General features: G+C 34.7%; 3 protein-coding genes across 4 annotated transcripts; 2 read left to right on the top strand and 1 right to left on the bottom strand.

The window, feature by feature from the left end:
- The first annotated feature begins 795 nt into the window (after nucleotides 1-795).
- On the top strand, nucleotides 796-2,134 carry Cby (beta catenin antagonist chibby). Its single transcript, XM_083091215.1, has 3 exons — nucleotides 796-1,258; nucleotides 1,374-1,489; nucleotides 1,651-2,134. The coding sequence occupies exons 1-3, from the start codon at nucleotides 1,075-1,077 to the stop codon at nucleotides 1,741-1,743; spliced, it is 393 nt and encodes a 130-aa protein (XP_082947341.1). The 5' UTR covers nucleotides 796-1,074; the 3' UTR covers nucleotides 1,744-2,134.
- Nucleotides 1,046-6,611, bottom strand: Top3alpha (topoisomerase 3-alpha). Its single transcript, XM_083091214.1, has 11 exons — nucleotides 6,127-6,611; nucleotides 5,632-5,978; nucleotides 5,454-5,572; nucleotides 5,021-5,367; nucleotides 4,646-4,934; nucleotides 4,071-4,569; nucleotides 3,614-3,956; nucleotides 2,941-3,517; nucleotides 2,617-2,860; nucleotides 2,203-2,456; nucleotides 1,046-2,061 (listed from the first exon to the last, which is right to left on the bottom strand). Exons 1-11 carry the CDS (start codon nucleotides 6,349-6,351, stop codon nucleotides 2,027-2,029), a joined length of 3,279 nt encoding a protein of 1,092 aa, XP_082947340.1. The 5' UTR covers nucleotides 6,352-6,611; the 3' UTR covers nucleotides 1,046-2,026.
- A 426-nt stretch (nucleotides 6,612-7,037) lies between these two features.
- On the top strand, nucleotides 7,038-11,644 carry March6 (membrane-associated ring finger (C3HC4) 6). 2 transcript variants are annotated; one of them, XM_083090158.1, is made up of 7 exons: nucleotides 7,038-7,173; nucleotides 7,890-8,336; nucleotides 8,423-8,747; nucleotides 8,871-9,244; nucleotides 9,346-10,002; nucleotides 10,133-10,586; nucleotides 10,728-11,644. In XM_083090158.1, the coding sequence occupies exons 2-7, from the start codon at nucleotides 7,950-7,952 to the stop codon at nucleotides 11,465-11,467; spliced, it is 2,937 nt and encodes a 978-aa protein (XP_082946284.1). In that variant the 5' UTR covers nucleotides 7,038-7,173; nucleotides 7,890-7,949; the 3' UTR covers nucleotides 11,468-11,644. The 2 variants fall into 2 exon arrangements, with proteins under 2 accessions (XP_082946284.1, XP_082946285.1); XM_083090159.1 differs by having other exon boundaries at nucleotides 7,068-7,270.
- The last annotated feature ends 664 nt before the right edge of the window (nucleotides 11,645-12,308 follow it).

Here is a 12,308-nt window from a genome sequence, read left to right as displayed (position 1 = left end):
CATATATGAATGTAAAAAACTTACGTAAAGAGAGATAAGAAGACAAGAATTTGTAAATTATCATTTGAATTGTTAATCTTGAAACTTGTCGATGAATTGACAAACGAAATATATGACGATTATAAGACTAAAATGATGGTATATCATACATTCAACGCACATTTTTACAATTACAAATGCAACACGAGACAAAAAATTTTTAAACATTTACATTGAAGATATAAATTGAGAGTATAAATTATATATTAATGTATAAAATTTTTTTATATTTACATTAAGCGCAAGCTATCGACGATATATTTGCAATATGTTTATAAGTTGAAATTTATGTGAAAGTTATGATGATTGAAATATACATACGCTACAACAAACATTCGACGTTTTCACTCCTCGTATCAAAAATACTCTCGATTTTATTTCGACGCGCACGCAAGATTCGCTTTTAAATAGTAAGTAATTGAGAAGAAATGCAGAATGATTTTCAAGATATTACCACGATCGTTCGACTCGAAAACTCCTAAACCGAAGATGGTTGGGCGGGAAAAAAGGGTCAATTTGAATTGATTTTGGACGACCTCGTGCGGCAAAAGCGCGAGATTCCACGAATAAAGGTAACCAATCGATAAAATATACAAGACTAGTGAATAAAAATATAGTGACATTAGGTAAAAAAAATATTGACATAGGGATTAATCGAATTCGAAAACATCAAAAGAAATATATCGATCTTTTAATAAATATCGATTAACCGATCGAATACTATGCTTTTAAATTTAAAAGCGTTGTCTAGGCAACGTTACGCTAAACATGATACACTTTTCGTGTATTTGTTCAATGTTCCATAAAAAAATTTATGTAGATTAAAATGTAGTGTATATCGATATATTTATCAACATCTTATAAAATATTGTAAAATAATACCTAATGCATAAGAAATATAGCGAGTAGTGTTCACCAAAGTAAAATTTCTATAAAGCTACACTGTTTTCAACAATTATATAACCTTTCTGCTTCTTAATGCTAGTCTTATAAATTTTCACTCATGTTATTTAATTTACAAACTTGTGATACATCATGCCCTTATTCTCCAATAAATTTTCTCCCAAAAAAACACCGACTAGAAAGGCATCAGTTTTCTTAGCAAACAAAAACTTAAGTCCTAAAAGAATAGAGAAAGAACTCGGCCCTGAAGTAGGTCCTATACGTCTTCGTCTTGGAGACCAGGAAGCTGTTTTTGAGGCTGGCCTTTGGATTCCAGGTGAATAATAATTTATCATTTATATAAATTTTATTCTATAGAAATTTGATCTTTTGCTGATTTTTTTGTGTATAAAAATTAATGTTGTTTTAAAATCTAATAAACTTTGTTTTAGAATCAGGCAGAGTGGGAGGTACTTTCAAAGAGAATGAAAAATTAAAAAAAGAAGTGAGGCGATTGGAGGAAGAGAACAACTTGTTAAAACTAAAATTTGATGTACTATTAGATATGGTAACTTTTTTTACATTACGCTTCTTAAAAAGTTAGACAGCTGATATGTCTAAAATAAAAACTCATTTTTGTACAAAATAACCTTATCAATATTATAGCAAAAATACTAATGACTATATCGACGATAAATGATATATGTAACACTGAATATCATTTTATAGTTAACGCAAACAACCGCCGAGGCTCATTTACAAAGAGAAGAATTGGAGAGATTAAAAAATAATTTTTCTCATAATAGGAGAGTTGTCGCTTAGTTTCAAGCACTGGCACTTTACTGACACTTAAGAAAACAAGGAACAATGACTACAAAATAACATCAATTAATTTAAGTATTCACTTAAAGAGTCAAATTATATCTTTTAACTTTATATTTATAAGAGCCATCAATTCAAGAAAATCAAGTCTTAGAAATGTCTCTGTTTGACAGTGCTTTGTTATACTCTTATGCGTGTAACAACTTCAGTCTCATTATTATTTGTACATTATTTACAATTATAATATATTTATACAATATTGAAAAAAATTCGCTCATTAACGTCACATATTTTCTGGACATCTATTTCTTGTGTGTCCTATAAAAAATAATTAATTATGTAAAAAAAGTAATATACGATTAAAGTATAATAATAGATATAATGAAAGATTATAATAAAATATTACTATTCCGAAAAAACTAATAAATTTGATAAAAAGATAAATTCTCTATACATTACCTTCAATTCCACAATTTCCGCACTTTCTCTTACCGCCAGTGAGTCTAGGTTTTTTAGGAGCACTACCTTTTTGAGGGATTCTGCTACGGGTTTGATTCCTTCCTTTATTTGTAGTGAAATTATTCCAATCTGTATTTCCATTATCGACATCATTTTCGTCTGCCCACTTGAAAAAGTTGCAAGTGGAGTTCATACCTTTTGGACATCCATAAAATTGTCGTCCCTTATTGGGGCCGTCTTTTTGAACCGTTAATCTAATAATTAAATTAATATCTTTAGCAAAGTAAAGAACTAATATTTCTTATTGATATTAATTCAGATTTCAACTTATCAAATTTAAATTCATTTTATTAATTATCGATATTAATTGAATCCAATCGATAGAATTTTTTTCCGGCGGAGGGATTTACTTACTTTCGAGCGGGCTGATTACACTGGCATACAATCGTATCGTTCGTCGATGAATTTCCCCAATCATTGTTAGAGATACCGGGAGTGCGAGAAGAATGACCAGCATTAACATTGTTTCTATCTAGATTAGATACTCGATTCGAATGTTGGCTCGCTACATCATCTCGAGATTCAGTGCTATCAGATGCCCACAAGAAAAAATCGCAGCCGCTACCTTGCGGTTTAGCGCATTTGTAAAACAAACGTCCTGGAATTACAAAAATATTATTATTTATAACGATTTACGCGACAAAAATTTATACGCCTTCCAAAATAGCTATTGCTTACCTTTATTTGGTCCTTCTTTTTTTACTGTTAATTGAATCGCTATCTCGTGACAGTTGCACATAATCTCTGCATTATTATCAATATTACCCCATACACTAGTTTTATTATCTATGTTGCGAGCATTTCTGGACGCAGATTGATCCGATAAACTATTAAAATTATGTGTATTAATCCAAGAAGTAGAATTTTCTCTATTATTTGATATTGTCGTACTTTCACGAATGGTATTCGGCCTATTTGGTTGAGAAACATTAAAACTATTTTGTGCCTGTCTCCTATTTGTGCCGATTGAGTCAATATTGTTACTTTGAACAGATCTGATATTATTAGAAACCGACTGTTGTTGTTGAGACGTATATTGAGATGTACTTGAAGATGTAGAAGTGAAGCTTGATGTATTTCTTGTATTGTTATGAACAATATTTGCTCTTTCAGTTTGCCTGATACAATCCTGCTTTATGTTTAATATTTCATTGAATGCGTTATCACAGCCTATGCATGTTGTATATGAGGTACCATATAAAGGTAGCACATTTCTGACTAATGTAAATTTCAATTTGTGAATATTTCCTGTGCACTGAAAATATGAATCATGTATTAAGTATTAATTTATTCCTAAACTATACACACATATTCATGCGAGATATTGCCATTGAAGATATTATTTATTTACCTGATTACATGTTTCATTTAAAATCTCTACATCTTTTACAGCTTCTGGGAACCAGATCACATTGAGGCATGTTGGATATCCCATACAACTAATATATTTTCCTTTGCCTTGCTTTCTTTCTTTCAAAACCATATTCGAGCCACATTTTGGACATTTAAAAATAGCGACATCTGTGACTGAAGGAAATTGTATTTGTTCAGTTTGAGTAGGTCTCTCATCAAGATGCTGTGCTAAAGCATCATCTATTAGATTAGCGCGTTCCATTGCCACTTTGAACACTTCGCGATATGTGTCGATTTGATTTTGTAACACTTCATTCGGATCTTTTTGACGCTCGCAAATCCTACGATAATAATTGTGTATCATGAAAGTAAATTTTTTTGTGTATCACATTTTAAAGTACGAGAAAGAAAAGAAAGAATTGTCTATTTATGCACGGAGTTGTTAATCGCCTTACAATTTTAAATCTTTTTCTAGACTTGCACGCAAATGCGGTTTAGACATTTGGAATCCCATATTGTCATATCCCATGACCAAACCAATTCCCAACTTGCCCGGCATGAAATGCTGACTATCTGTTAAGCCTACGTATTGCCTGGATTTAATAGTGTCGATGTGTTCAGCGTGAGTGGCATCTGTGCCAATGCCGTGTTTGTCCATCAGCGCGATCAATTCGGCTTCAGTCAGCAAATTCGGCGCTGAAGTTTTTTCTTCCACCATGTCTATGCTGGTCGGTCTGAAAACTTGTCTTTGCTCATAAGAGTGAATCTGCTTATTGTTCCATTTATCGTATATGTACACATCAAGATAATTTTTTGCTATGATTTCGAGGCCATTAGTCGTGAATTTTTCTCCCGCTATATCAATCTCTACTATTGTTTCACGGCCTTCTGCGTTTTTTGATAAACAAGCTAGAAAATGTCGAACTATAAATTCGTAGACTCTTGCTTCGTTTCCTGTCAAGTTACAATTAATACAATTAATAACACGATCGATTTAATATTGAATAGAAGAAGAAATATCTTGACAAACCTTGCAAACTGTCTGTGTATTTTGTGGGATGAATAGGAGGATGTGCTTGATCAGATTTCTTTCCTTGTCTGGGAGTTATCCCAGATTCCAATAAACCTCGTGCAAAGTCCCCCCATGCCTCATGGTTTACTTGTTGCTCTACTAATGGTATTAGATTTAATTCTTTTGGAAATATATTAGTTTCAGTGCGCGGGTAACTAATAAAACCTTGAGTATACAATTTCTCTGCTATTCTCATTGTCTCCTTTGCATTTAAGCGTAATTTACGAGAGCCCTGCTTCTCTAATTCCTGTAAAGTGATGATTTTTTAACTGATATATCACTGATACAAAATGATAAACTTTTCTCTTCCAATATAATAATACAATTACTTACAATGGTATCTAAGGGTAGAGGCCTCCATTTACTTTTTGGTTTGCACATTACTTTTTCCACTGTAGCTTCCGGCCGCTCCAGACACATGTCCAAAAAAATTTGACAAGGCATCTTCTCAAACAATCTTACTCTAGCCCATCTGAATTCTACTGCCATTTCATCGTGATCATCTATCACTTTTATCTTCCAGTATGGCTCGGACTTGAATCGATCAATGGCTAAAAATCTTTCAACTACAAATCCAAGTGTGGGAAATTGACAGCTTCCATAACTGATAAGCATATCTCCAAGAGTATTGGGAAACACTTTCTGCAATCTTAAAGTCTGAAACCTCGTGAATGCAGCACCTATCAACATGTTAAAAACTCATATGTAGAGATTATAATCACATTATGAATCCAATTAATATAATCTTAATTAACAGAATCAGTACCAATTCTTAAATCTAATTCGCTTCTTACGTCTACGGCATCGCTTGTCGCCTTATCTGGTTCCCCCAAAGTTGACAGAGCTCTTTCAATTGACTGTTTTGTAATCTCTGAGAATTTTGCCCTAAAATGTAATAAGCTTGTAACTATCAATAATATATGAAAAAACATGTTTCTAATTACCTGTATACACGGATATTTGGCTTGACTGCTTGACAGACTTGTATAATCTCAAAACCTATATTTTCTCCTTCTCTATCACAATCTGTCCAAATAATTAATGCATTGCAAGATTTTATTTCTCGCTCCAAAGTTTTTTTAATCTTTATGTAATTTTCTTCCGAACACTGTTTGGATACTGGAGCATCAAATAAACTCAGTGGATGACAGCCTTGCCATTTACGATACGCTCCTGTGAATTCGTAGCCTAATAAGTGGCCAGATACAGATGTCATCACCATTTGACAGTTTTGGCCCCATAGTTGTACATTAAACTCAAATATTTTGTTATATACAGATAAGCCTTCTCTCTATAAAGAAACAGAAACATTGAATGATACATTTCTCATCTAATACATTTATGAATAAATATAATTAAATGATAAATAAAAAATTATATACAAACAGTATAATTAAATATTCTATAAAGGACATACTGTGTAATAGATAATTATTTACCTTTCTGCTCGTACCGCGTGATAAATAAGCAGCGATACTTTTAGCAGCATCATGTTTCTCAGCAACATTGAGAACTTTCATGTTACACTTTGAACAATATCGGTTTATCGAATAAGAGACATTTGTAAGTTTCCACAAATTACTCTTGCTGGCTGTGCTTTTAAGTGTGAGATTATAAAATATTGTACAATTTAATACGATATTAGGTAATTTGAGAAAAGCCATAACATAATTTTCGACATTGCCGGTAATTTTCAGTTGAAAATTTATAGATGAAATTATTTAAATGTTCAATATAAAAATATGTGTAACAACAATGCTAATAATCAAATTTCTTATTTAATTGAAATATGTATAAATATATCTGTGAAGAAAATAAACGTCTTCCCGATGACAGCTCAAATTCGCTCCAAAAAATTAGGCTTTTCTGAATTATGCAGTCTGGTAGTATCTGGTAAACCTTCTGCCACTCCTTAAAACTGCGTATATCCGAGTTGAAACGACAAATTTGTTAAACGCACTGATTGGTTATCCCAGTAGGAATTTTAGAAATTTTTCTATTAAAACCAATCAGTAGCTGTAGTGGGAAAACGTTAAAAATGTATCGAAGTTTTGCATTAACCAATCAGAATAAAGAAAATTTTATTCTCTTTGTCCTGATTGGTCAATCGAACTGATTTGATGCTTCGAAACATTTCTAGCGCATTTAGGTCCGAATTCATAGTCGTTTCTCAAATCTTAAGACTAGAGAATTTCTTAAATCTATCCTAATGCGACCATTTCATTGGTTGAATGAGATAGCTCAACCAATGAAATGGTCGTATTAGGATAGATTTAAGAAATTCTCTAGTCTTAAGATTTGAGAAACGACTATGAATTCGGACCTTACTGTATTCAAAAGACCGCACTGCTTTTCAGGGACTTTTGCATTTCGCAGGTTTCGAGACATGTCGAACGTAAAATAGAAAGAACTGGAAAGTAGCGGTAGACATTTTTCGATATTTTGCATAATAATTTTCGACTTGATGTGTTTTTATTCCAGTACACGTAAGTATGGAGAGTATCGCATTGCGTTATTAACGACAAGCAGAAATCTTCGCCCGAAAGATTAACATGCGTGTCGGATAAATGCGATCTCTATTTTGTAAGTCATACATTTTTTCTACGACACATGACCCAACAATTTACAAAAAATAGCTTCGTAATATCGGATATGATTTGTAATTGCTAATGAGGATTCCGTTATGATTTGTAATTGTTAATTCGCTTGACGATTATACATAGTTTCCTATATACATAAAAATTTTAGATGTGTCATCATTAAACAATTGTTATGTCATAGAGTGTTTGTCTTTTGTTCACCTTAAAATTGCAGATCGTAAATACGCAATATAGCTGTTACTGAATTCTTATATACAGATATGATTTAAAGTTTTACGTTATATCATTGTAATAAATTACTTCTCTCAAAGTTCTAATTCGACTTTTGAATTGATTTTTCTTTCCATGTGCAAATATGACTACCCCACATACATTTGTTTTTTAATATCCTTTTTCAAATTTAAATTTCCATTGAAAAATGGGGAAAAATACGCTTGTTTTATAAATAATTAGTTAATGTCATGCCTCATTTTATTTAAACCTCTTTTGAAATATCGCAAGATAGAATATTACAATTGTATACTCTTTATATTACACTTATGGTACATACAATCATCTGCACAAGAATATATGAATTTATCTCTTACATATTTTGTTTTCAGCGATAAAGGGTCACTTCTGACTTCCTTTTTGTGATACGTGTTTTTCTTCTAATACCAAACATGACGGAGGACATGTTGGGTGCAGATATTTGCAGGGTCTGTCGGTCCGAAGGCCTTGCAGATAGACCTTTATTTCATCCTTGCATTTGCACGGGTAGTATCAAATGGATACATCAAGAATGTCTGGTTCAATGGATGCGTTACTCGCGTAAAGAATACTGCGAACTTTGTGGCTACCGCTTTTCGTTTACACCTATATATAGTCCAGACATGCCACGCCGTTTACCGCTAAGAGATGTCGTAGGTGGTTTATTTTCAAGTATTGTCACTGCTGTCAAGTACTGGTTACATTACACACTAGTGGCAATTGCATGGCTAGGAATTGTTCCTCTAACAGCGTGCCGCACATATAGAGCTCTTTTCAGCGGTCCGCTTGATTTAGTTCGAGTAAGTAATAAATATCTCTAAATTAATCTTGATATTTCTAATACAAGAAAAAATTTATAAGCTGTTCGATGATTTTATGTTTGCAGATAATGTCGTTACCGATGGATATGCTCTCCACTGAAAATATTTCATCAGATGTATTTCACGGTTGTTTTGTAGTTACCTGCACCTTATTTGCGTTTATCGGTTTAGTATGGTTACGCGAACAAATTTTACACGCGGGTGGACCTGACTGGCTCGAGAGAGACAATGTACAGTTGCCCCCAGTTGATAATCCGCCGCAAGCAAACGCACAACAGCCACAACAACCTCAAGAACAACGTGCTATGCCGCAAGAAGTTCAGGAAAACAATAATGTCCCTCCTTTTGTTGATCCACCTATTCCACAAGAGGGCGAGTTACATAACGAAGGTATATGTATTCCACAATAAATATATTTCATATTTCTGAAAGTGACAAGAACATAATAGAGTGATTGTATTTGTTTCTACAACACATTGTCTAGTTCTTTTTATTTAAATTGGATCGTTTTAGATCAGCGTCCTGCATATCCAGAAGTGGCAGAAAACTTAGCCAATAATCCACGAATCGGTGAACCCGAAGATCTGAGAGATGTACAAGCACCAATTCCTCCTGCACCACCTCTTCCAGAGCTCAACCTCCAGAGAATCAGAGACGAACTTGGTGCAGATGGTGCACAAATGAATGCTGTAGGTGGTGTGCACGTACTTTGGGAAGCACCGAGAGAACAAGCACAGGGTGAAGCTGAGGAAGCCAATTGGAATCCTATGGAGTGGGATAGACCTGCTGAGGAATTAACATGGGAACGTCTCTTAGGATTAGACGGGTCTCTCGTCTTTCTCGAACATGTCTTCTGGGTTGTATCCCTAAATACATTATTTATCATGGTGAGTTTATTTGTTTCATAAAGATGGTGTTCTCTTTTAATTTTTTTACTTATATATGTATGTATGTATGTATGTATATATGTATGTATATTTTTTTGCAGGTATTTGCTTTTTGCCCGTATCATATCGGTCATTTCACTATAGCGGGTTTAGGATTACAAGAACACGCGGCGGCGTCACACTTTGAAGGCTTGGTGACAACATTATGCGGTTACTGTGTTATTGGAGTTTGTCTAGTGGTCCTCCACACTCTTGCTGCTCTCTTAGGTTTTCAGCGTTCCCAGCGAATTTTAGGGCTTTGCTATGTTATCGTCAAAGTCTCTTTACTCTCCGTCGTGGAGATTGGCGTACTTCCATTAGTTTGTGGTTGGTGGTTGGATATTTGTTCGTTGGCGATGTTCGACGCCACCCTTCGAGATCGAGAGTCCTCATTTAGACTCGCTCCCGGCACGTCTATGTTCATTCATTGGCTGGTGGGAATGGTCTACATATATTATTTTGCATCGTTTATTCTTCTCTTACGCGAAGTTTTGCGACCCGGAGTTCTCTGGTTCCTGCGAAATCTGAACGATCCTGATTTCTCTCCTATACAAGAGATGATACATCTTCCCATCCTGCGACACGTACGGCGATTAGTCGCGTCCGCGATCATATTTGGCACGGCGATTTTACTCATGTTGTGGCTGCCTGTAAAAATTCTGCGATGGGCTTGGCCAGGATTTTTGCCCTACACCGTGACCGTACAAAGCGAAGCTCAGGTAATAAAAACATAGCAATTATATTATTTCATCTTAATCTTTGTTTTATAACAGCTATTTTTATGCAGAGCATATGCATAAATTAAATCTGTGTATATACATACATAATTTATGATTCTTTAAATTATAGGTCAGTGAACTTTCATTGGAACTGCTTCTACTACAAGTGATCCTTCCCGCACTATTAGAACAATCGCATACACGTACATGGTTGAAGGCTCTAGTGAGAGCGTGGTGTCGCGTAGTAGCATGGATGCTGGATCTGCAGTCGTACTTGTTACGTGATCAGACGGACGATCCGGGATTAGCGGTCATCGAAGAACCACAACATCCGGATTTGGGTGCTGCGCATCAAGCATTATTGCAGCGGGAGGGACCTACAGGATTTCAGCCTTACACCAGGCCACGATGGTTTCCCGCACGATTGGTCGGGCTTTTGTTTTGCGTTTGCGTGTCTCTCGTGATCGCCAGTTTAATCGCTATGACGCTACCCGTATGGCTTGGACGTAGAGTAATGGCGCTATGGATGGTAGGGGCTCCTGCTCCATCGCCGCCTGTTTTACCACCTGCAGTGACCGGTTCCGGTAAGTCATTTACAAATTCGTTTCCGATATTATTCCTTCTTATACAGTAATTTTTTATAACAAATGTATAAAGAAGATATTGCGAAAATATACATATTTTCGGTGATTTTCATTACATTGCTTTTATTATTTTACTTTTAGATGGTGGTGAGACTGTAGGCCCCCTTTCCGGAAGAGTACACGAAGTATATACAGTAGCATGTGGAACGTACGTCTGTTGGGCCGCGGCACGAGGCTTAGCGCTGGCCTTCTCCTGGTTACCTCGTGGCCGCAGAGCCATTATAGATCGAATTAAACACTGGGCGATATTGGGCGTGAAAGCCTCGGTGGCATTCGTATTGCTTGTCGGTGTCATACCGCTTTTATTTGGTCTTCTTCTCGAATTAGTGGTGGTAGTACCATTGCGTGTCCCGTTGGAGCAAAATCCCATCCTGTTCATCTGGCAAGATTGGGCTCTGGGCGTATTGTATACGAAGATTGCTACTGCTGTGACGATGATGGGGCCCGATTGGCGAATACGTCTCGCTATTGAACGAGCGTACAACGATGGCATAAGAGAAATGGATCTAAAATTTGTCGTCAAGGAATTGGCAGCTCCCGTCATATGTTGCTTTGGCCTTGCCCTTGCGGTTCCTTACGCCGTGGCCTATGGAATAGTTCCGCTTTTCGTGACCAATCTGCAAACTCAGATCCTCATTGCCAGACGTTTATATCCTTTTCTGCTTTTAGTGAATCTGGTCTGTGTAGTGATCTATTTTCAGATACGCCAATTCAAAAAGCTGTACGAGCATATTAAGAACGACAAGTATCTCGTAGGACAAAGGCTCGTCAACTACGAACATCGTAATAAATCGCAACAACAATCTCAGAGGTCAAGCTAACAACATCAGTAATATTATACAAAACATTATGGTGAAAGATGAATTCTAGGAATAGCTTCGTGTACATTCTGTAACAACTACTTACTGATCAATCATTTATATTATAGTCACGATTTTATTTTTAATATTATAATTTATTTATGTAAAGCGATACTGAATAAATCAAAAAGACTGTTATCCAGTGTATCGCTCCTCATTTTGATACTTTACAGTTTTAATATTATGCGAATTTCAATTATTTTATATGATAATTTTTATCTTGATCAATAAATAACAAATGCGGTTTTGATCGCATTATTTATAAAAAGAACAACTTATGGTTAGATTTAAAATAAAAATGGGGATTGAACATACCATTTTTTTTCTTTAATAGTTCAAAATTCTGATATAGTAGCATTCTGTAATTACTCGGCAATAATATAATAAGTATCATTATCGTTAACATGTTATTAGATGTGTAATATGTAAGCGCATAAAGCATATAACAATAATGATATTAGAAAGTTGGGGAATTACAGAATAAATATATAGTATAAAACAACGCTACAAACATAAGAGAGTGTACAAAATATAATGAAACAAGCTCTCAAGAGCTTCAGAGCTTGAATTAAAAAAAAGAAATGTATGAAAGTATATTGTAATCATTGTGTTATATGTATGTACTATAGTAATATAGGATATAACATCTCAATCTTATGTTGGTAAAATTTATATAAGTTTTGTGTGTAGACACATTATACATATAAACTAGCCAAGAATGTAAGAAAAATTTATCTGTATACATTTCATAGAATCAAAAATATTTTTTTTTTTTACAAGCTTAAATACTCCTGAAAATTGA

This window comes from Camponotus vicinus, unplaced genomic scaffold (genome assembly GCF_025532165.1).
Source record: "Camponotus vicinus isolate PSW18456_S1 unplaced genomic scaffold, iyCamVici1.0 SCAF_2, whole genome shotgun sequence".
Classification (NCBI taxonomy): Eukaryota; Metazoa; Arthropoda; class Insecta; order Hymenoptera; family Formicidae; genus Camponotus; species Camponotus vicinus.
Note: the sequence above shows the minus strand (reverse complement) of the source record. Positions and strands in the feature narration are given on the sequence as shown.

What these genes read in the sequence shown, in the direction of transcription:
- Top3alpha (XM_083091214.1), bottom strand. Translation starts at nt 6,351, where the DNA reads ATGGCTTTTCTCAAATTACCTAATATCGTATTAAATTGTACAATATTT. An exon ending in CACGCGGTACGAGCAGAAAG is followed by an intron (nt 5,979 to 6,126) that starts GTAAATAATTAT and finishes GTTTCTTTATAG; the next exon opens with AGAGAAGGCTTATCTGTATA. An exon ending in ATACACAGACAGTTTGCAAG is followed by an intron (nt 4,570 to 4,645) that starts GTTTGTCAAGAT and finishes GTAACTTGACAG; the next exon opens with GAAACGAAGCAAGAGTCTAC.
- Cby (XM_083091215.1), top strand. Translation starts at nt 1,075, where the DNA reads ATGCCCTTATTCTCCAATAAATTTTCTCCCAAAAAAACACCGACTAGA. An exon ending in GGCTGGCCTTTGGATTCCAG is followed by an intron (nt 1,259 to 1,373) that starts GTGAATAATAAT and finishes ACTTTGTTTTAG; the next exon opens with AATCAGGCAGAGTGGGAGGT. An exon ending in TTGATGTACTATTAGATATG is followed by an intron (nt 1,490 to 1,650) that starts GTAACTTTTTTT and finishes ATCATTTTATAG; the next exon opens with TTAACGCAAACAACCGCCGA.
- March6 (XM_083090158.1), top strand. Translation starts at nt 7,950, where the DNA reads ATGACGGAGGACATGTTGGGTGCAGATATTTGCAGGGTCTGTCGGTCC. An exon ending in GGGCGAGTTACATAACGAAG is followed by an intron (nt 8,748 to 8,870) that starts GTATATGTATTC and finishes GGATCGTTTTAG; the next exon opens with ATCAGCGTCCTGCATATCCA. An exon ending in TAAATACATTATTTATCATG is followed by an intron (nt 9,245 to 9,345) that starts GTGAGTTTATTT and finishes ATTTTTTTGCAG; the next exon opens with GTATTTGCTTTTTGCCCGTA.